Below are 23,997 nucleotides of genomic sequence, written 5' to 3' on the forward strand. Positions count from 1 at the left end.
ATCATATATTGCACAAATGTCTGTCCAAGTGATTTTCCACCCTTCCTTAACAAGCACTTAGGTCAAGGATACTTCACAAGTGCAACTTTTATTATTCCCAAAAGCACTTGTAAATTAAGTAGAAGATATGAAGTCCAAAATGATCTAGACCATGTAAAAGGAACCATAAAACATATCCTTAAGAGATTATAATAACATTTCATAATAGGTTAAACAGAAACATAGTGGAATAACATGTAACTCCAACAACGTAGAATAATTCTCAAAGAAAAACAACTAAATATTCCGGGTAAGTGTGAAGTCTAGAAGTTGAGAAAGATATTCAAAGTGATATATCGTATATACTTTTCCAGACAAAATATATCCATCCAACGTTTGTCTTCAAAAAGAGAAAAACAATAATAATACCAATAATAACAACAATGAAAGGAAGAAAAAATTGCAAAAAACACTCTTAAACGGTAGTAGTTGCAAGTACACACAAACTTTCAATCGTAAGTGTTAAAATCAATCCCTCAAACTTGATATTCTAACAATTGTATAAGTTTCAAGGTGCAATTTCTACAACTATTGTAAGTTTGAGGGTCTAATTTTAACACTTACAGAAGTTTGAGGGCCTAAATTCTAAAATAGGAAGTTTGAGGGTGTCAATTACAACCACTACCATACTTTGTTGTTCTGCAATTTGCTTTAAAAAAGAAAAGGTTGCAAGCTTATCCTCTGAAATTTTCCCAATACCCTAATTTTTTGGTCACTAGAAGACAGGGAACATTTGGTGGAAAGTAGGAGATGGAAGACACATCAAGGTCCATCTATGTAGGCAACTAACATGATGGAGGAGTTGTCAAACACAATGTCATGCAGATGAAAATCAGTACAAATGAGTTCTCCCTCTAAAGAGAAAAATCCCATGAAACTGATTGACCCAACAAAGTTGGATGTTAGCATAGCTTTTCAAATTAGTGACAAATTAGGACAAAAACAGTTGAATTCCTTTTATTATCCACTACAAGATTGCTCTTTAACTTCTTATGCTTTCCTTTCCCATCAAATGTTGGGTGGGGTCTGCCCTAAAGGAAATAAACAAATATGCATATTGATTATGTAACAAATGGGGAGCAGAGACAATCCAATTTTGATACTGTTTTTTGCATATAGGGCCAAAGTAGATTGGTATCACATCAAAAGTATGTTCCCTTAGCTTAGTTTCAACTTAAACAATGCATTATGTTTGCTGAAAATGGAGTTTCTATCCTACACGAGTATACTCAAAATGTTGGGACTATTATTCTTCAGTAGTACCCAACCACACTAAGTTCAACACAAACAAATGGGTCCCCAAACTCTATCATCTTTGGTGCCATTGCTTAGGCTCTCATTTCTAGGGGAAGGCTTTCCTATAAACACACAGTCAACTGTTAGACCACCCATCATACGCCAGTATAGTAGGAGAAAAAACAGGAAAGAGAAAAAGGACGAGGAGTTGGTTATGTAACCAACTGCAAGTGGGGACCACAAGGAAATGGAGTGCCGACGCACGATCACCATGGCAGGGGAGTGAGGGAGCAAATATAAATAGAGACGAGAAGGAAGGGAGAGGGCAGAGAATTTTGGTGATAAGAATCCTACTGTTATTCCTTGAGAGATAGGAAGGCAGCCGAGGGAGAGAGGGAGTCTTCGACAGGGAGCTTTTATTTTTCTTCTGTATTTTTCATTAGCCACAGTATTTCCTATATTGTATCCTTTTCCATTGCCAACTGAGAAGTCGGGTTCTATCATCAACCTAATAATCAAATCTTTCTTTCAACAAAATAAAAAAAGATAATTAGTTTTAATGAGAATTTATATTCTCATCATGGTATCCCTTTCCAAAATGTGACAAGACACCTATGTCATCATCTCAAATTACTCACTCAAGGCCACTGATGATCCATTTGAGTTGAGATCAATAGGTAATTTGACATTCATGTTTACATCCTCAGGAACTAAAACCAAGAATCTCCAACTTTGGAGTTGAGCATTATGAGAGATCTGGTGCTTGTTACACTACAAATCATCCTTTGGCCATAGCTTAGCTTTCACATTCCAGCTCTCTAGAATCTACTTTGATTCGTAGAGATAGATGAGAGTTCCCTAAGGATGTCATTTTGGAGGTCTACCTATACTCATGGAAGCTCAGCCCTAATTGAAGACAATTAAACTGATGTCTTGTAGTTCATAAGTTAGCAACTCTAGCAACCAGAGAGAGAAGGCTAAAACCATGCTCTAGGTAGGATTATCATTGCTGCCAAATGAAAAAGTTTGTGATATCAAACAGCTGGAAGAGTCTAGTAAAAGAACGGGTCCAAATACATCACAGATTAATTTTCAGTTTTTGATGTCTTATGGCTAGCATCCCGTCACTATTAATATAAGCAGAGTACAAATCGTGTTTTAAAATGACAAGAACTTGCTCTTCATTGTGTTCTCAAGCAATGGTTTTGTTTTAACATTAAAAGCGAATGTATCAGGAGATGTCTTACAGTATTTCACCAACTTGTAAGACATGGACGTGATGCAAATTGATCTACATGTTAATAACCTTGTTATTTGTTGGTTTAGGCCAACCAACCACAGGCCTATTCTAATCCTTCTAAGTTGTCCGTAATAATGAAGGCAGTCCATGTGAAGACTACAAGCACATCATGTGACTCAGATACAAGGTTTGGTAGGTGACAGTTCACTAAAGAAACTACCATGTCAAAAACAGTTCTTTTATCGTCATTGGTAATGTGGAAAAAAGTCCCATTTGAGACATCTACAACTCAATCAAAGAGATTGTGAAAATTGGAAGTGAAATAATGAAGAATGGAAAATATTATTTATTTCTGATGTTGATGTTAACTGTCAAATTTTACATGAGTGAGCCGATTATTCTGCAGACTAAAATTAAATAAAATCAACTAAAATTTAAATATAAGCAAGTGACCCTAAGGCAGGGCAAGGGATGAAAGAGCAGACCTCCGTCTAGTGGATCAAGGCCAGTCTATATGACTATGAGCTTGTCCCCTTAGGTGATGACTGTAGGTTTCTCCCTCCCAGTGAACTCCTCCAGCTTGGACAAAGATAGTGCCAAATCTACACCATGACAAAAAGGAAGAAAATAAATAGATAAATCAAGAAATCTATGGTTAGAGGGGACATTAAACAAACCTATCAATGGTTTTAGAGATATTTGGGCATCCACATCATGTTTAGAACTGTCCGGTTCAAACTGCTCAATGTATATTCTTACAGTAGCCCCTGCTGAACCAGTTCCCTGTAAAATGTGAAGCTTAAAAGGTTGTTTTGAAAATTAATAATATATATACACACACACACACATACATAATAAGAATTCTCGATGGTGGATCACGACGTTCTATGATAGGAAAAAAGAGGAAAACAAGAACGTACAGATAAACGGTATATTATCCTTGATCCATCTGAAAAAACAAAACGGACTCCTTGTTTTGATGCCACACTTCCATCAACCTGGACATACTCGACAATGAATCAAATAAATTCAGAAAATGATAAATTTAAATAGAATACAATAAATTTTCATATTACAGAGACTTACAGGGTCGGTATACGAGAAGTCATCTGCAAATTGGAGGACATAACTTCCTGCAAGTGTTAGCAACAGTCGTAGCAATGAGAACATAATAAATTACAGTTTGTAAGATCTTTCCAATAAACTTAGTTCAATTATGAGTTTTAAACTTCCAACTGTCTATTTGATCCAGGCAGAAACTGATTGTCAAATTAAAACCTTCTTGTGGATAGAAGTTTTGGAAAGATTTATTACACTTATAATCTTTGATACCTAAAGTAGAGAGCTTTTTAAGATCCGTTTGCACTTTTAGCCTTTTTTCCTTGAATTTAACACAAATATTCTAATAAACACTTGAATTACTTTTCTGTCTAACAGTCAACAGATATATATCATCAATTTCTTCCATTTAACCCTAAAAAATTCAGGGTTCCCGAACTTTCAATCATGAATCATATCAAATTGGTTCTCATCACTAACTCAATTACTTGAATACTTGTATCATCAAATGCCTATACTTGAAAAAAATCAACCCACCACATCAATCATTAAATTATTTAGTCAATGTACCACATAATTGTTAAAATGATGAACTTAATTGCAAGAACCCATTAGACAATCTAACGTATTGTGATGAAGCTGGGGATTTAGTAAAATCATTTTTTTTAATTTAAAAAAATTTATATAATTAAAGTATACAGACTAAATAGTACTGATATATTCCTCTTTTTGTCATATTTTTATTTCTATTTAGTTTTGATTCTATTAACTATTTTATCTCAACTTTATTTAGCTAGTTTCCTTTTCTGCATTAGTTTCCTTTTTTTCATTTTTCTTTGTAGTATATGTTCTTGTAATTTAATGTTAGAATAAAAATTTAGTTTCTCTCTCAAACCAACATGGTATCAGAACCTAATCCTAAAACTTAAAACCTGACAAATATGAACCCTAACCCATGCACAAAACCCTTACCCTTTCATCTTCAACAACGGTTTCTTCCTCAAGTGAGGAGTTCAATAACATCTTTAGCAGAGTTCCTCTTGTCTAGTCGTTCGCTCTATCACTCATTCCTTCCATTTGCTTCATTCTTTTTCTTTTTCTAAAAAATCCTTCACTTCATTTAGGTTAGTGAGTTTGTTCGTAGTGTCCCATTGCCAACACTCGTCTATTCATTTCCCCACCTCTGCCCTTCGTTTGCCCATCACCACCTTAGTCCAAAGCCTTTTCCATTTGTGTGTGGGTTTGGTTCATGGGTATGATTTTTCTCGTGCCTCTTCTTCTCTGGGTTTCTGTTTTTTTTTTTGACAATTTGAATTGCTCTGTTTTGTGGGTTCTTCCTCCAATTTCCATCAACCATCAATGACAAAACACGAGTCAGGAAGTACTAGGCTTGAAAAATCCTCTCAGCCCCATGATTCCTCTTCTTAAAATTGTAACAAGGTCACAATTCTTAAATGGAAACAATTAGTTTCACGTATATTTATGGCTCAAAAAGATGACCATCTGATTGATAATACCCATGTGATATATGCCAAGGACCAAAAATTTTTATCATGGAAAACGAATGAACATTTGGTCATGTTACAGCTAATAAACTCTTTAACTACAAAGAAATTCTTTGACTACAGATCTTGGAGAAAACTTTCTATTGTACAAAACAATAAAAGAGAGATGGGAACCTCCCGTGCTACATACTTTAGCACTGAGAACACCTCTGCCCTACTGAATATCGAAACTCAATTTAATGATTTATGTAAAGGATATCTCAATGTCACTCAGTATTTTAATCTTCTTGCACCCAATTGACAGCGATTAGAAATGTACAGGACATATGAATATCAGATGACCTAACTTCGTTCATTAGATAATTAAGAAACATAAAAGATAGTAATATCTTTTTGGAATTTAATAATAAACATAAGAAGAAGACTAATGGGAGCAAAGATGTCTTCTCTTAGAAAAACGTTTGCTGAAGTAGGACATGAGGAGGGTAGAAAATGCCAAAAAAGATGCTTGAGAGTTGAGATAATGTCATTTGTTGGACCAAACCTTTCAAACATGGTAGTGCACATTTTTTTTTTTGTAAGAAAGAGATATATTCATTGAACAAAAGAGAAATAGACTAAGGGCAAGAGACAACAGGGCCCTCCCCAAGAAAAACTAAAGAATAAGGGTCTTCCAATTGTTGAAAATCATAGAAAGGCTATAATTATAAAAGTGTTTGGTGAAAATCATAGAAAGGCTATAATTACAAAAGTGTTTGGTGTAATGCGTACTCCACCAAGAAGCTGTGTGTTGCAACACAGTTCAAAAAGAATCAAAAGAATTATAGTTGGCTTAAAAAATTCTACTATTCCTTTCTTTCCAAATACACCAAAAAAGGGAACGGGTAGCACAACTCCACAAGATGTAACCTTTCGGACTATAACCTCTAATTTTGGGCCCTTCCAACACCCAACTGTCAATCTTACTAGGAAGACAAACCTCCAAATCAAAAATTTTAAACAGAGTGTTCCAAGCTTTCCTAGTAAAGGTGCAATGCAAAAGTAAGTGGTCCAGGGTCTCCTTGTCTTTGAAACAAAGGCAACACATCGAGGAGCTGAGCATGGTGTGCTGGAATTTTTTTTTGAATTTTCTCATGAGTGTTGAGACTTCTATATGCGAGTGACCATAAGAAAAATATCACCTTTTTCGGGATTTTAGTCTTCCAAATGTGGTGAATCAAGGGAGCAACAACGGAGTCATTTAAGACTATCACATTCACCATAAGGGGCCCAAGAATGAAGAGTTTCCAAAATGGTGGCCACGTTATCAAGCAAATTCTTCTAAGACCCAAATTCCAAGCTCATTATCGGATGTCATTATCAACCATGGTAACACACAATTCATCTCAAAAAACAAATTCAAGAAAAGAAATTGTCCTTAGTGTGGCCAACTATAAGAAAGTGAAACAACTTTAAGAAACTTGTGGCAAACCAGCATACTGGAAAACTAAAGAAGAAAGAGACTACAAAAAACCATTGCCTTATTCCACCTATTAGCTTAAGCTTTTGGGTTAATTAGTGATTTGAGATTAGTCGATAGATCCCTCTCGGTCACACCCCTCCCCAAGTTACCCTACCAAACCTAGGACGTGACATGATGACACAATAGATTCCAATCATACCATGAAATCCATCGTCTAACTCTGAAAACGTTTGTGGCTTGCAAATAATGTTTATAAACGTCATTCAAAAAATTTGGTAAAGTGTCCCTTAAAAGTTGGATAAATCACACCCGCAAGAAAATACTATAAACACTCCCAAAATGTTTGTTTAAATCAGCCACCAAGTGTGTCCCACCAGACTCTTCAATAGAATCAGATCAAAACTCTCCAACCACATTTCACAAAATTAAGTAACCAATTTAGCACACCTAAGTCCAATTGCTAGGTGGTCAGAGTGGGAGTTACACTCTCTGTAATCACAAGAATGGAGTCAACAAAATTGACAAATAATCTAATTCTCTCTAATGTGCTATATGCTCCCAAGTTAACTTTAATTTGATTACAGTTAGTAATGTAGCGGGAGTAAGGCAAATTAGGGTAAATCCTCGATAAATCTTCGTACCATATCCTTTGTAATTTTGGAATTCAGTTCTCTCTAATTTCCTATAAATAGAAGGTTCTCTTCATGTATTTGACATAACTTTCTTTCCACTAAGGATTTTAGAGTTGATTCTTGGAGATGTTTCCTTACTTATTTTTAGGATACACCATAGATTTACTGATGCCTCAAACTGCATCTCTAATTTTTACACAAACTTGTGAATTCCAAGAGATTGATTGAGAAACGTGATTGGCAGTCCTAAGCAGCCTAGTGGCCTCTATCTTCTGAAAAACGTTCTTCAAATTCAGTCTTCTCCATTTCTGAATCATATTCTAAATCTGTCATTTTATTTCCAAGCCAAAGTCTCTATGATTGAAAGAATGAAAGTTGCGTTATGTTATGGCATTTTCACTATGGTCATCACAATTTCTTGCAACTTGAAAAGTTGGTTTCCAATTTATTTATAAACAAAAAACTGAGCCTCTTTCCATGGGAACCTTGACAATTCTATAAACATATAAGAAATGTTTATCCTCCTGTGCCTTATAAATCTTTAAAACCGTTCTCTCTCATTCACAATGACTTTTAGGCGTCTTCAGGAGTGAAATATGTAGATGATCATACCACGATGACTTGAATCTTTCTAGTAAACATCTGATATTTTCAAATTCTTAGAAAGAATTGAAAAGGCACAAGACGATTTCAATTCAACTCTCAATCCATATCTCTTTTCAATCTTCCCATGGCATAATTTCACTAGTTTGTGTGTGGACAGTCCACAAACCGGGATTGTCGAACAAAAAAATTGACATCTTCTTATGGTAGCTTCATTTTCTCATGTTTTCTCATAATGTCCCAAAAGAAAACAACAAAAAAATATGCCCCTAAAAGGTCAATAAACTTACCATACTTGTCACCAGACTTGCTCTTACTGATGAGATCTCTGAGGTGATCTATCATCTTATTAGCACCTTCAGACTCACATTCCTGAACAAACGTATTCAAATACAACGAATGGAACAGTGAAAAACTGGATTGTTAAATGTTACATTAACACAATCAAACGCCAATTCAGGTCAATCTTACTTCATAGTCATATCTTGAAAAGAAGTTCCTTCCATAAATAGCCCAGTGTTCCCTAACAACATCTGAAACTGAGATCAACTTCTCCCCAACTTTCTTGTCTTTGTTTCGGAATGCAATAATGGAAAGCCAAGCCAGCACAGCCCTATCATGGAAAGGACTTGAATCATTTCATGTTGCCATTAGCATGTGTATAAAATGATGTTGCAAGAAATTTTACTGTTTGAAGTTCCACCAACAAATCGTACGAACACAAGCAAAACCACAGTAGAAAGAAAAAAACTAAACTGGTGGTCTTTTCCAATTTTCTAAAATGAACTGGTCCAGGGCCCTACACTAATAATCAAACAAATCTACAACTAAAGCAAATAAAGGGATCTGATAATTTCATATGGTAGATAATATATCCTATCCACAAAAACATATATGATATAATAACTAATTGGTTCTTCTGTAGGATATTATTAAAATTCACTCCTGATATATCCATGTATCTTTCCTCTTTATTTCAATATATTAAATCACCAATTCATCCAAAAACATAAGCTAGTGGTTGAAGGCAAATTTAATTATATATTACCAACACAATACTTTTAACCCCTCCACCAAAAGGAGCATCTGACACAAACTTAACTGTGCCTAGAAGTGAATGGAGACTGTTACCATATGCCATCCTTCTCACGGATATGATCAGAACCTGTTCCAAAACTCTCCTCCCCGCATATTGACAATTTTCCAGCATCCATAAGGTTACCAAAGAATTTCCAACCAGTAGGAACCTCGAAAAATGGTAGATTGAGCTTGTCAGCTACACGATCAAGTGCTCCACTTGTTGGCATTGAACGAGCTAACCCCTATAAATGAGGAAAGTTATTTTACCTTTTTGTCTAAATAGACTCAAAAATTGTCAAGGAATCCTTAACGTTCATATTGCATAAGCCTTCTAAAAAGTCCTACACAGTTGAAGTTCTTGAGAAATGAAGCACGAGAATTTCATACCTTAGGACCATTCTTGAAATATGGAATTGCTTCCTCTGCATTAGCTGCAATAACTGCAACAGAATCTGAAGGAGTAACAAAAAATTCTTTGCCCAATATCATGTTTCTATCACCATCTCCTGCAAAAGGATTAAAAAAAATTATAATAATCTCTTCTTCCATTTGCAAGCCAAACATCCACCAATTAACGAGCAGATGTTAACACGGAGAGTCTGTATGCCCATCATTATGTATTGTTAGAGCATGCCGGTCAATCAAGATCCACTGCACTTATATGGAAGTATCGAAGAAAAAAAAAACTTGAACTCAAGATATGGATTGTGTAAAAGATGAGATACCATCACTAGCAGCACCGAAATCAGGTCCATCTTCACTGAACAAAATGTTGACCAAATCCTTAGCATATCTGTTGAATAGTACACCAGTAATTAATCCAAGACAACAATAAATCACGTAGTTGTACCCTCTTATCAGATCTAAAACAACTTACGTAAGATTAGGATCTGGATGTCCATGCCCAAAATCTTCTAGAGGCACTCCATTAGAAATTGAGTCCTATGCAAGGATTGAAAAATTTTAGTCCTCGTTTGGAGCGCTTGTTTGTGTAGTTTCTGATCAATTGTCTTATAGCGTGAGTTGTGTTGTATTTTTCTTAACACCCTGTATGCAGGTGTGTATGTGTGTATATATTATATTTTACTTTTGATTTTTTTGTTTTGAATAACAATGTTAATTTTTTTAAAAAAAATTGAAAAAACAAAAAAATGTTGAACAACATTTTATGTTTTCTGATTTTCTAAAATAAGGAAACCTAAATTCATTTATTAATTATTCTATATTAAACTATACAATAATTATCAAATTTTAATGATGTATTTACAGTTGGTTTTGATTTAAGTGTGTTGGTAAACATTTGCCTGCTTTACGTCTTAATAAGTAGCTGCTGGAATTTAATAATTTTAGGTTTTGTTAACTGGTTGTAAAGATGATAAATCACCATCTGTCCTTTGTATAAAAAGCTTAAAGCTTGGGCTGTTAATATTTTAATTCAGAAAAATTAATAAAGAAATAGAGATTCTCAGTTTTAGCTTGTTCCGAGGCTACTCCAAGATTCATCATTTAATTTTAGGATTTAAGGTTAAACTACCACTTTGGCCCCAGTATTTTAGGTTTGTTTCAATTTGATTTCTATATTTTAAATATTCAATTTTAGTCCATGTCCTTTCAATAAAATTAAATCTAATCCATGCAATAAGTTCATTGTGGACTTTTCTCTAAATAAAAACTTGAAGAATCTGGTTGAATATGATGAAAAATAGCTTTCAGTTTCAACCTTACGGTAAAGTAAGTGGTATTTTTCATAATTGTGTCGACATTTGAGAAAGAGAAATAAGTTAAAAGGATATGTTAGAGAGAGAAAAAGTTGGAAAAATCCGTCCAGAATAATGTGCCTATCTGTGAAGGACTAGGAGGTACATGAAGTATCAAACTAGTGACATTTTACAAAACAGAAAATTGATTTTAAGAGCTAATTTTCTGGGGCCTATAACCTTAAAACCAATGTCAATACATTAAAGTTAAATGGATTATCAAACATTTTTCAGAAAATGGAAAGCCAAGAACCAAAAAGATATAGCGAAAACTGAATTGCTATGAACAGTATTCTAATACTAGAATCTAAAATATAATTAAATCCATCTAACTAAAATGAAGATGTTTGTGTGTAGCACATCATACCAGACTCGCTCCTAACTTGTCCACAAAAATTGGTTTTGCATAAGCACCAGTTACTGCATGCATGGCATCAAATACAAACCTAACAAAGTTAAAATACCAAAAATATGTCAACAAGACATTCATAGAGAAAATAATAAGAAATCATAGCATACACATCCCCATACAAAAATAATCAAATAGAAAATAGGAATAGAAAATTGGCATTCTTAATGTGGAGACGTACGGGTATCTAATATCGTTCAACAACTAAGACTTACTTTTTTAGAAAAAAAACAACGTAACGACTTACTATAAGGAAAAAAGAAAGGGAAAGAGGATCATTTGCATAGAGAAAAAAAAGTTAAGTTGCTCTCTTCTCCCTCCTCTATTCTTCTCATTCTCATCTCCTCATGACCTCATCAACTCCCGACCTCCATTGATTTCAATCATCTTTTCGGCTACCACCATTAATTCTAGTCATCGTATGACTTGAGTTTCCATTTTACTTACTAACAACCTCCATGAATTTTAATCTTCTTTCCAGCCACTTCCATTACTTTTGATCATTGTATAATCTCCATGCTTTTCATTTTACTTATGGAGGGTGGAAGCTGGCCAGCAACTCATTCTTTTGCATTTGATTTGAAGATGGACTTTTATTTATGCAAACGTGTTTTTTCCCAGTCAGCCTCATTGACTCTGGTTTGAAAAATGCACTGTTGAACTCTTGGGATTGTCCAGTCAATTTTTTGGTCCTTGATGGTTCAAGTTCAAGTTGTTTACTGGAAGAACGGTTGGTCTCCTTTTTTGGGCATGATTAGTAATTTGTACAAGAATTATGAGTTCCTTGTTTTCTTGGTTATCAAGTGGAATTTCTAATAGTTAGCGGATGTTTTGAAAGGAAAACAGAGTGTTATCTCCCTTGTACATGATGGTGATCCCATGGCCAATTGGACGATCTACTCTTTTTGATTATAAAGACTTTATTAAACTTCATAAAGGCAATTTAGATCAAGTTATTGACTCTCATAGTAAATGCCAGGCCTGTGGCTCCTTTCATCTACATTTTGTCAAAAGAAACAAGCAACCACATAATCGTCCAATATTCTTACTAGAATGAATTATTAATGTTCGGATGGTTCCCCCACCCCAACCCACTCCCTTCCCTAACCCTAACCGCCACCTTCTCATCACCTGTCCATCAGCTCCCCACCGTCACTATCCATCGGAACTCTTTAAACTTGTCTTCATCCACTAGCTTAAGCTTTTGAGTCAATTGGTGATCTAAAATGGTATCAGAGGGTTGGTACAGGAGATAGTATGTTCAAACCTTTGCGTTGTTGTTCTCTCTCCAATTAAATATTCATTTTCACTTGTTGGGCCTTCTTTATATTTCGAGCCTACAAGTGAGAGAAAGTGTTAGATATTCTATTAAATTTCTCTACACCCACCACCTTAAGTTTTTGGGTCAACTGGTGATTTAAAAGTTTTCCTAGTCCATCTCCATCCTCATTCCCTAGATCCCCAACCCTCTCCATCATTCATTCTCGCCGTGTTGTCTTATATTCTACCTTTCCAGTCTTCTCCTCCTGGCATCTCCAACTGCTGTTGTTCAGCTCGCAGTTCTCAGCTATTTCTATTTTGTTTTTCATCTCTTTCCCTTTGGTCTTTAGTTTTTCCGGTCTTGGTCTTGCAGCTGTTTTGTGTGTTGGTTTTCAAATCTCAGCTTTGCCTGCATGAATTTGAAAGTTGTTGCATTTGAAACATCTACTACAGTATTATAGGTGATAATGGTCTAATGTTTATGTAAGAGATAGGACGATAGGAAGATAGGACGTCAAGGGTGTACACAAATTCACCAAAAACCAATCCGACCGATCAAATTTATGTTGATCGATCAGTTTGGGAAATAGTCTTCAATATATATATATATTGAAGACTTTTATTACAATAAAAAAACTATATATATATAGTTTTTTTATTGTATAAAGTTGAAAATTATAGATTTTGACTTTTTTTCATCCCATCCCAATGCCCAGTTCATTGACTCCATTCAGTCACCTTGAATTCAATTATAAAAGAAATGAAAACCTATCTTCTTCTTCAACGTTCATCTGTGTTGCATCATGCCACCACCCCTAATCGCCCTCCACATATCCACATCTCAAGCATTATGCAGAACTTCATAAGCTATAAAAATGAAAGACATGAGTTTTTTTATTGGACTCCTGTATGAATTTTAGATGGCTAAAGTACAAATTCTTTCGAGCTTATAGATCCTTTTGCAAGAAGCTTTTAGTATGGTTCCCACGAGGAATTTTCAACCAGGTTCTTCACTTTATCTGACCAATGCAATGCTCTTATCAGTTATAATAATGATCACATATTTAACAAAGGGATGTGCACCTCTACTTCGAAAATCTGTTCTAATAATCAAAGACAACATTTACAGGAGATTGTGTGTCGCTACAATCATAAGACAGGTCATTATGAAATGTAATTGCAAGAAATTTGTGAATAAGGGCTAAAGCCCTCAATATGCACATATTGCTTCCAAGCCAAGGAACATCTGAGAAGTTAATACCATTTCTGCCAATGATTTTGCTAAGTTTCAACGTACTAGAATTCATTTTCAAGCATCATCATCATCTTCTACCCCTATTACACACGTAGTAGAGTGAGGTGTCATGTAATGTGCCTCATTGTCTTCTTTCACCCTCTACTAAATGAAACTTTGGAGCTGCTAACCATATGCAACTTATGAGATTAAGCTTTACAAGGATTTAGATGCACTCATCTATTGGGAAAAACAAACGATAGAAGAAGCTGCAAAAAAACTCTCTGATATCATCAACCATGGGATTCCTTTCTTCACCTTGTGGACCACGTGAGTGAATGTTTGTGGAGGGGGTATTGATAGAATAGAATTAATAGAATTATAGGCCCTAAAAAATACATGTGTACTAGAAAGGGAGGAGCACAAAGGCAGGAGTGCTCACACTGAAGATAAGTTAGTCGTTTGGCAGCAAACGTAATATCTTATATGGAGAGGTGGTGGGTCTAATCCTTAGATAAATTTTTGGAAAAATACGTATCGCCTTTTGGGAGAGCTATAGACCTATGTAGGAGTTTTATGTCTCCTATCCCAATTTTGACTATCTTGGATCAGTAAATTCTCACATACTAGTGGGGTGGCTCCTCAAATGGAAATCTATATCGCCTTTTAAATTAGTATCATTGACCATGAAAGTAGCAGCTTCAAAATTGGTAATTTGAAAACAACAAAATGAATCTCTTATGGCAAAACGGTTTGGTGTTCCTTGAAAGAATCCGATCAAGAGCACAAATTGATAAAAAAAAAATTCATATGGGCTAAAGAAAGGGTTGTCAAATTAGGAGGGAAGAAAAAGAGCATGCGTGCCATCCCTGGTGGAATATCTCCAAGATTATGGAATTAGTTATTTATCATTTCCTAATCAAATTCAGAAGGTGATGAGGGAATTGATTTTTTGAAAACGTGGTTAGATTCTCAATCATTTGCTGTTGTCCAACCAGTATGCAATTCTCTATTTTCAGAAAGAAAACTAATATTTACTAGAAAAGAGAGAAAAGCCATCATTTTCTATCTGCTTACAACCAATCAAACAAATACTAAGAAACCAAAGAACCAAAAAAGATGATCAAAGCACAAAAAATACATAAGGCAATAAGCAAACCTCTTACCTGAAATCTGAACGTGAAAGCAGACTTCTTATGAGTGGGAAATCAAATACATTCTGCAGTAGATCCGTAAACCTTCTGTCAGTCCTCAGGAATAATCATATTCAATTTTCAAAACTTTTATATTTTCTTCTTCCTTATCATTTTTGTGGTGTGTGCGTGATTTTTATCACCTCCATCAGCTCCAAATAGTCAGAAACAGGATCTACAACTTCAACACTGAAGTTCCCGTACTTGATTTCTCCAAGGCGAGAGAGGTCAACATCAGGAATATCGGCAAATTTTATTTCAGAGATCTGTAAAATACTTGCACAATTACAATCTCATAAGATAGGAAAGATGGTCATCGATTGAAGATGTTACTGATGCAAAAGCAGAGATACATGAAATTAAAGAAACGGCCATGGCTAGAATGCAATGAAATTTTTCTTTTCTTTTTTGTTTTTCTTTTTAATGATACAGAACTTGAATGAAAAGAGACTAGTGCTCAAAATATAAGAGAAAAGAGAATCATGACAAAGGGTCAAAGGGAAGAAAAAAGAGAGAGAGAACACCAAAAGGGGGCAATACAAAACAAAACTAAAATCCCTGTAAAAATGCAAAAGATAACAAATCAATAATGGGGGAAAACAAAAGTCCTAATACATTTATTCGAATCAAATGTATTCAGTTACATTTGTTATAAGACTTTGCAAACAAGGAGACTGGACAAAACCCAAATGCAAGTCCTAGTAAATTTATTGATCGACCATCAAAGGGGAAAAGTCATATGATTAGCAGTTAGTATCTTTTTTTAATTAAAACTCAAAGTACAAGATAATTATACATTGAGCAAACATATAAAAACCAAAAAAGGATCAGGAGACGCACCCGGACATCTCAACTAGGTTAACACCTTCATAGTGCCCTCATCATATCCAAGAAGACATCAAATATTCATTGAGACTCCTAACTAAAACAAAGTAATCCCCAAACAAGGCAAAAGCAAAGCGAAAGCAGAATAAAATGCTAACTTACCCTAAACCCTCGTTTGAAAAAAGGAACGAGGGTTTTCATTGATGAAACGAAAAGAGTTAATATTATTCTCCTTTTCTTTCGTTCTTTTTATAATTACTATTTTTTTTAAGGCAATATCATTCCCTACTAAAGGGCTGTTTGGAAACTTAAGTAATTTGAGAGAGTTGAGTTGGGTGGGTAAAGAAAACCAACCCACCATTTGGTTCACCAATAAGTATAGAGATTTATTACCTCATTATTTGTGTCACTCCCCTAATTACTTTCCTACCATTATTATCAACTGAACTCTGTGATTCTATCGCTAACAAGACGCCCATGTTTCTTTCGAAAAGGTTTTTCAAAATGGTCCCTCTTTGTGACATAAAACAATTGGTTTCACACCATCATCCTCTCAAATGAGGAGAGAAATGTTGTACATATAGAGAAATATGACTACAAGGTCCAAACTACCCTTCTATCTAACTTTCTAACTTCCCTCTTTTGAAAACAAGTAACTCTCACTCTCTTGGGTACAGCAATTGTTCTAGCCAGCATTCCTCTCCTATTTTTTCTAATCAAGATCCAAGATAATGAGTTTTATTTAAAATAAATAATTAGATTTCAAAACAAATTGGTTCTTGTACTTGCATTTAAGTAATGGAGAAGCTAGCCTCAGTCCCTTCGAGTTTAAAATTTGTAGTGATCTATCACTACTTTGAAAATTCTTGTCAAGGTAGAGTATTGATTTTTAATATGTTATTTTTACATGAAAGAAAATTTTGGCATTTAACCTCGAAGCAAATGTAACAATAGTTTACTTAAAAACACATTTGATCTCCAAGCAATTAATTGATTTGCATGCAAAAAATGTCTCATTCCATTACATCTTAATGGGATTTTTCACGGCAGGGGCTAAATTCATACTTAAGTTTGAGACTATCATAGTAAATTTTAAACTACAGGGAAGGGAGAAATTGTTGTTTCAAGGAAGAAGGCATAACTGTATCTCTTTTTGGCAGCCCATCATTTGATAAAATTCAGGGAAAATTGAGCAAATGGAGAAGGTATAACCTCTCTCGTGGAGGAAGAATCGCTCTTTGTAAATCAGTACTTTCTAATCTCCCAACATATTATATGTCCACTTTTCTCATGCCCGCCCCAGTATCCAACTCGTTGTAAAGAACTGAGGAAATTTTTCTGGGAAGGTAATAAAGGGGGGAAGCTGAATCACTTGGTCAATGGAACAAAATCACTAAGGCACAAAGAGATGGAGGCATAGGTTTGAGTAACCTGAAAATCAGAAATCTGGCACTTCTATCAAAATGGGGTTGGCTTTTAATGGTAGATCAGATTCTTTATGGTGTCAAGTAGTTAAGAGCATAGATGGAAGAAATTATTTCCATTGGCATACAGGTGGAAAGGAGTATTTGAGCCTAAGAACTCAAAGGAAAAACAGAAGAACTTGCTCTCTCCGTTATCCTCTCTTTCAAGGATGAAACAGAAACCTTACTAAATGAATACCCCCCCCCCCCCCCCCCCTCTCTCCGACTTTCCTACTATAACAATAGCATAATCTCTAACTAACTATGGCTCCACTGTGGTCCCCATTCTCATTGCTTATGCTTTCCTTCACACGTGCCTTCCCTTTCTTTCCCCTTCAACTGTATTGTAAAATAATAGGTGGTCTAACAGAAGCCCATGGATTAGCATCTCTAGACAATGGTGCAAAGTTGAAGATGTCCCGGTGCGCCTACTGATCTGTAGGTTATTTGCTCTTTGTATATCCCTCATGTACCTTGAGCTTTGTCTCTTTATTATTAATAATTATTTGATAAAGAGATCTGTTTCCTTTTCCAAAAAAAGGAAGAAAAAATGTTTTTTAAGAAATCAAATTGTCAACAACAACTATGCAAGTTTCGTACCTATTAAAGATTTGCTTCACAGAGTGCACTGAAATTTTTATTTATGATTTACAAACTAGGAAAAGAAAAATTCATCATAACCCTTGAAATATTGATTAGTGGAAGATCAAGTATAAATAAAATCATTTTTGTAAAAGAAAACAACTTCCATTAAGAAATGAACGAACAAATAACAAAAGAAAATCCACAAAAAGTCAAGTTAAAGAGTGCAAACTATATTTCCAAGAAACACCCTTTTGTATCTTTCCAGCCAAATAAACCACAAAACTGTAAGAAAACCAGCCTCCTGGATAACATAACCCCTCCCCCTCCGAAAAGGGGGTCCAACATGGCCTCCACCAACATACGATGAACACCCAATCTCAGTAAAAAGAAAAGGCTAAAACAAATCCCAACCAAAATGCCTCTAGACTACAGTAAAAAGAGGACAATCACAGTAAATATTTAAAACTTGGCTATCCTCCACAAGACAAACCACTTCAGGCCTAAGACGTAACAGGAGCGTTCTTGCAAGATGTGGAAGGTATTAACTTTCCCAAAGAACCAACCAATAAAATAAGTGAAGTTTCAATGTGACCTTTAGTTTCCATCAGGAAGTGAAAATGTACTGAATGGGCACCAAAGCCAAAGAGTAGCAATAGCAAAACAAGTAAATAGGGACTTACAAGAGGACCCAGACAGTTCAATGGGAACTTTAATACAAACAAGAAAAGAATAAAAAATGCAAAAACACCGAATGCAATATAGTAGGAGAATTGATCAATTAGAAAGTAAATAAGAAACTTAACAGGAAAAAAATTAAATGCACCAATCGAAGAGTTTTAAACGTGTACTTACAGAAAGAGTGTTTCCATATATTTTGTCTGTAATTGATTCAGGTGCAGGCTGCCCACTGCTATAGTTAAACTGAAGAGTCGATGCATTCAAGTCAGATGAACTTAGAAATAAAAATTGTAGTTGTCATGGATAAGATAAATTCATAGACTCATAATTTCAACTAACATTTTGCAACAAAAAATAATGCTTCCTCAAAAAGTTGCATTTTTACCAAAAAATCTATTTAACTAAACATCAAGGACAGCACAAAAAAATCACCTTAATACCCCAGTCATATTCAGGCCCACCTTGATTGTGACTTGCACTCATTATAAATCCTCCGTTGGCCTATGTAGAACACAAAATTAGGCAGAAAGCAAAGGAAGTAATTAAATATCACTCAAAAATGCTTGGTCATATAATAAATCTGTAGACGAACTTGCCTGCCTCTTTCGTATTACAGCAGAGACCGCTGGTGTGGACAAAATACCTTCCCTGTATCATATAAATTTCATTATATTTTACACACTACCCCTTTAAATTGTTTTTCAGCAAAAAATTAACATTTGTAGTCCCCCAATAAAATTTTCATTACTCACTACCATCACAATGCATCCATCTGGCTACCACTATTTTATTAGTAAAAATAATAGTTTTCTGAATTTCAGATTTACCAATAATAATCCTAGAGAATCACAGGCTACAGAAGTAATCGAACATCGACACTTATTCTTACATTGGCTTTTTCTTGCCATAAATTTTATTTCCCTTAACAAATTATAGTCTCCGGTTTCAGATAAAATTGGAGAAGCCATCTTGTGACTGTTCTTGTGACTCTCTTTGATAGGACCACGTAAATTGAATTTCCAAAGTATATGGTTGGGACGATTAGTGGGTGGGGATAGACCCCTTTGCACTATTTTAATTGTTAATTCCATTTATCCTCTAAGCAATATTGTTGTGTTTGATGTTTTGGTTTCTTTCAAGAGCTCTACATTTTTTTTTGGTGTTCTTGTCGTTTTTTGTATAATGGGGAAATAACAGATGTCATGGTTCTCCTTTCCTTGATTCCAGTGTCTGAGTTTGATCCTTAAGGAAGGTATGTATGATATTGGAGCCCTCACCTTTCAGGGAGTTTTTATTGTAGATCTGTTTTCATTGTTCGATATTAGAGTCACAGGTCAACACTTGTTGTCCAAGTGCAAGTGTGAGTTAGAACTAGGGATGAGCATGATAGACCGAAAAACTGAGCCGACCAACCAACCGAAGCCAGTCGGTCAGAGAAAGAGAGGGTTCAGTCAATGTCGGTTTGGAAATGTTCCAAATCAAGAAATTTCAAAAAATATTTCATGTTGTTAAACCGACCAACCAACATTTATTCATCAACGATCGAGGCCAGTTTGAACATTTATTAAACCGACTATAGTTGGCTCAGTGGCAGTTTGAACGAAAAACCGACTCCAACCGACCGACCGATGATTACCCCTTTAGAACATAGTCATCGCACAATCTGTGAGAAATAGTGTGGATACATCAACTTTTATCTAAGATAGTTTGCAATGTTACCATGCCACCTAAATTATGGTGTGATAATCAAGTTGCACATATTGCGTCCAACTTGGTATTTCATGAGAAGACAATATATTGAAGTGGATTGTCATTTTATTTTTGAGAAAACACAAGGGGGTTTGAGTTCATAGTATTTGTGAAGCTTGGAGAACAATTAGAAGATATTATTACTAAACCAAAGCTATAATCAAAGCAAGAATAAACTATCTTGATGAGTTAGATGGGTCAAAAAGATTTCCAAAGCTCTACTTGAGGTCTAACAGTCATCAGAAATGAATGAATGAAAATGGTATATATAACTTATAAGAGGGCATCCAAGAAACACTAAGGTCACATTGAATTCAGGTGATGCGATTTGGTTTAACCACACCCTCATCACCTTCCACTCATTGATGAACCAGATCTTTAAACCTCTCCTCACACGATTTATCTTAATTTTCTTCGACGACATTTTGGTATGTAGTCTTGATCTACATACTCGTGAGAAGTATTTCCAGGTGGTGTTCAATGTATTGGCATATAATCAGTTGTTTGCCAACCAAAAGAAGTGCAGTTTTGGGTAGTTGCGAACCCAATATCTCAACCATTGGGTATCAACACAATGGGTAAATGGGTTGAGGTGGACGAAGGGGAGATACAGGTTACACAAAGTTGACCCCAACCTTGCAATCCAAAAGAACTAAAGGATTTTTGGGGTTGACTGGTTATTACAGAAATTTGTGTTGAATTATGTTAGGTAGTATAGCGAACTACTACATAAACTCCATCACAAGGATGCGTTAATATGAAGTGATAAGGCACCTTGGGTTTTTAAGATTTAAAAACGGGCTATGATGACATTGTTGGTTTAAACATTACCTGATTTTGACTTACCCTTTGTTGTAGCAATGGATGCCTTAGGAACAGGACTTTGGGCAACATTATCTCAGAATGACTAGTTGTAGGGATTTCAATTCACTGTTGACTCATTGGAGAACTTAGTGTCGTATCATTGTTAATAGCATAGCAGAACCTCATTCTTGATTTTGGTCTCTTGGTCTTTATAAAGCCATCTGGAGATCTGAGCATCCAGAAGAAGATGTTGGGGGATTCAAATATCCCAGAAATGGTGTTGGTCAAACGACTTGAAGCCATAAGCCTTCAAATCTGCCCCAAGTGGTCCTTTACAGTTATTATATGACTATGCTTACTAGGAACTTGCTGGGGATATTTGAGGTATTTGGAGTGAAAGGAACAAGAGAGTTTTTAGAGGTCTTGAGAAGGACCCTTTGGAAATTTGATCCTAGGTGAGATTCCCTTGGTAACATTTTGATAAGTTGGAAGCCTTTCTTGTATATGGCATTTTTTTGTGGGCTTGTTTTTTTTTTTTTTTTTGTGTGTCCTTGTATTCTTTCATTTTTTCTCAATGAAAGTAGTCTATTTTCATCAAAAACTACGAACTTACTTACATCCAAAGTCGTTTGGCTTAACAAAGGGAGGTGCATTGTTAGAGAGAGTACTATACTGTTTTGTTTCCTCTTCTTGGACCATGCTATATTGGCATTTTTTTTCTCTACGAGATGACTTGAGCTCCCTTTGATTAATACTGGTTGGAGGAATTTTCTATAGTCATAGTTTAGAATAAACCCTAAAATTACATTCACAAGCTATTCACTCACGCTTTTTCAAGCAATTTTTTTAATATATATTACGAAATAAATTGCTAGACAGCTCCGTGGGGTTTGGTTAAGCAGGATAACTTCCGTTAGTTCTTTTTTCATGATTAGTGGAATCTTTTCTTATTTAACAAGTACAATACGAAATAAGCATCCACAAGCCGCTATTCAAAAATAAAAAAGCATGCACATTTAAGGTTAACTGTGAACTATATCATCAAATGATACTTGGTAGTTGGTACATTGTACATGCATGTCCAAAAGAGAAGTCGTGGATTAACTTTTCAATACATAACTTCAAAATACAAGGATAAGAACATAGTATTTGGAAATTAGTCCAGGGTAGATCAACTTACTGTCCAACCAATATTTTCCCGACGCCATTCCCTGCAGCAATTTTGATGATAATCTGCAAAACATCTGCAAAAATTCATTGAAAAGTTCTAAGGAAACTAGACTACTGAGTTAAGCAAAAATAAAGGCTCTAGAAGAGACCTGAGCTGCTTCTTTATTAAAATAGCGGCCATCGCCTCCTAAAACCAACAGCCCATTTTCGTAATCATCTGGAGGCAAGGAATTAAACAATGCCTGCAAATGCAAAAATGGTAATGTAACACAAAATTCAAACTCATGCTGAGATCACATAGATTAGCATTGCCTATAGAATGAAATGATTCAAACCTGGATCCAATTCGCAAGGTAATTTTCCTGCTGAAATATTTTCACCTAAAACTCCATATAAACTAACAAAGTGAGTCGTGAAGGCATCAACACCACCAAAATACGAAGAAAAATTATATAAAAAAACGGATAAATTTAATAAGCACTTCAAGAGTAGATTTTTTTAAAAAAAAGAACAGCAATAGCTCAATCAACCGAATGCTGGCAGTTTTCCCAACGTTGAACAACCACACCAGATACCACAGATTCATCCACATTATCAATCCATCACCGCTTCATATTAGAGACTCCCAATACTCATACATAGATACATTAAATATAATTTTATTACCACTCCCTCATTCGATTTCTTCTTCTTTTACAAAAATAAAATAATCAGTAACTACTCGAAATTAATTAAAATACGAATATCCCGAGACACAGCAGAACAATCAAAAATGAAAAGAAATAGAAAGAAAAAAAAAAACAAACAAACAAACCTTCTTCCGTAGACCACTGGTCCCAGTTTTCTGACCTTCAATCGGGCTGGTCGGAATCAAATCAATCTAAAAATCCAAAATAAAATCAAGTAATCAACATGAACAAAAATGAGTAACGCAAACACGGAACACCATCCATGAACCAACAGAACGCGTCCTCATCCAGCAACCAGAAATTAGAATAATATTAATCGAAATCACAAAATTGAGTAATGAAACGGAAGAAAAAAGCGGAGATTCAAAAGGAGAGTGAGAGGAAGCAGCGGAATGAGTTACCTTGATACCGTGAGACTCGGCAACAAGTGAAGGAGAGAAAGAGGAAGAGGAAGGAGAAGAGGAAGAGGCCTTGAGGGGAACAATTCGAGGAGAGGAAAGCAGAAGAGGATTAGAAGAAGGAATAGCCGGAAAGGGAGGTCCAGTGGAAGAGAGTGAGAATGATGATCGAGGTCTGAGTGGAGAAGAGAGGAGACTGTGAAGGCGAAGAGAAAGAGAAGCCATTGAAGAGGAAAATGATGATGGAAGAGAGAAGAAGGAGAAGAATAAGAAGAATTGGAGTGAAAATGGTGAAGCGTAGAAAGGGGAGAGAAGAGGTGGTGGAGAGTGTGAAGAGATGGGTGTATGCCACACATGAACTTTCACTTTTTTGGATACACTTATCGAGACTCTTTTAACTCCAATCCACATGCAAATCCATAAACTAATTACACCTCCATAATTTTATCATAAATTAATACAAATTTGGAGGCATTTTAACTTTGACGGTGTCAAATACCTCCTACCAATAGGGATACTTATCATTATCTATATATTTAAACGTAGAACTTTAGTCGGATTCATAATAAGTCAACAATGAAAAATAACAAAAATGGTTCATGATTAACAGCATCTCGCGTCCAACAATTGTTTAGATTTGACTATATTTGGCTATTTCGATCCTCTATATTTGGCACGTCATATCTCAACTATTTTTTTAGAATCTTTTATATTTCACATACAGTCTTTAAAAACCAAATAATAATGGAAAGGAAAACATTCAAGAAATAAAAAAGGACGATGGAAAGAAAATATATCCATAAAAGAAAAAGAAAAAAATTGCATAATAGAATAAACACGATGATAGGAATGGCAAACCTGTAATTTTCTTTTTAATGGTAAGTTATATGCACTTAAATATTTTAATTGTTTGTTCTACCCATGAAA

At 35.1% G+C, this 23,997-nt stretch overlaps 1 protein-coding gene across 1 annotated transcript; it reads right to left on the reverse strand.

Moving 5' to 3' along the window:
* Positions 1–2,739: 2,739 nt before the first annotated feature.
* Positions 2,740–23,437, reverse strand: LOC101209451 (phosphoglucomutase, chloroplastic). Its single transcript, XM_011656584.2, has 21 exons — positions 23,074–23,437; positions 22,798–22,863; positions 22,319–22,363; positions 22,133–22,225; positions 21,994–22,046; positions 18,857–18,908; positions 18,693–18,761; positions 18,435–18,503; positions 14,853–14,975; positions 14,683–14,735; positions 10,981–11,059; positions 9,734–9,798; positions 9,582–9,649; positions 9,244–9,362; positions 8,908–9,098; positions 8,248–8,389; positions 8,067–8,148; positions 3,602–3,648; positions 3,436–3,513; positions 3,193–3,298; positions 2,740–3,117 (listed from the first exon to the last, which is right to left on the reverse strand). The coding sequence occupies exons 1-21, from the start codon at positions 23,293–23,295 to the stop codon at positions 3,050–3,052; spliced, it is 1,890 nt and encodes a 629-aa protein (XP_011654886.1). The 5' UTR covers positions 23,296–23,437; the 3' UTR covers positions 2,740–3,049.
* Between the last annotated feature and the right edge of the window lie 560 nt (positions 23,438–23,997).

This window comes from Cucumis sativus, chromosome 5, assembly GCF_000004075.3.
Source record: "Cucumis sativus cultivar 9930 chromosome 5, Cucumber_9930_V3, whole genome shotgun sequence".
NCBI lineage: Eukaryota > Viridiplantae > Streptophyta > Magnoliopsida > Cucurbitales > Cucurbitaceae > Cucumis > Cucumis sativus.

Coding starts and splice junctions, on each gene's coding strand:
- LOC101209451 (XM_011656584.2), bottom strand. CDS start 23,295: ATGGCTTCTCTTTCTCTTCGCCTTCACAGTCTCCTCTCTTCTCCACTC. Junction 22,864..23,073: donor CCGAGTCTCACGGTATCAAG/GTAACTCATTCC, acceptor TTGGATTTTTAG/ATTGATTTGATTCCGACCAG. Junction 9,799..10,980: donor ACAAGTTAGGAGCGAGTCTG/GTATGATGTGCT, acceptor ATCCTTGCATAG/GACTCAATTTCTAATGGAGT.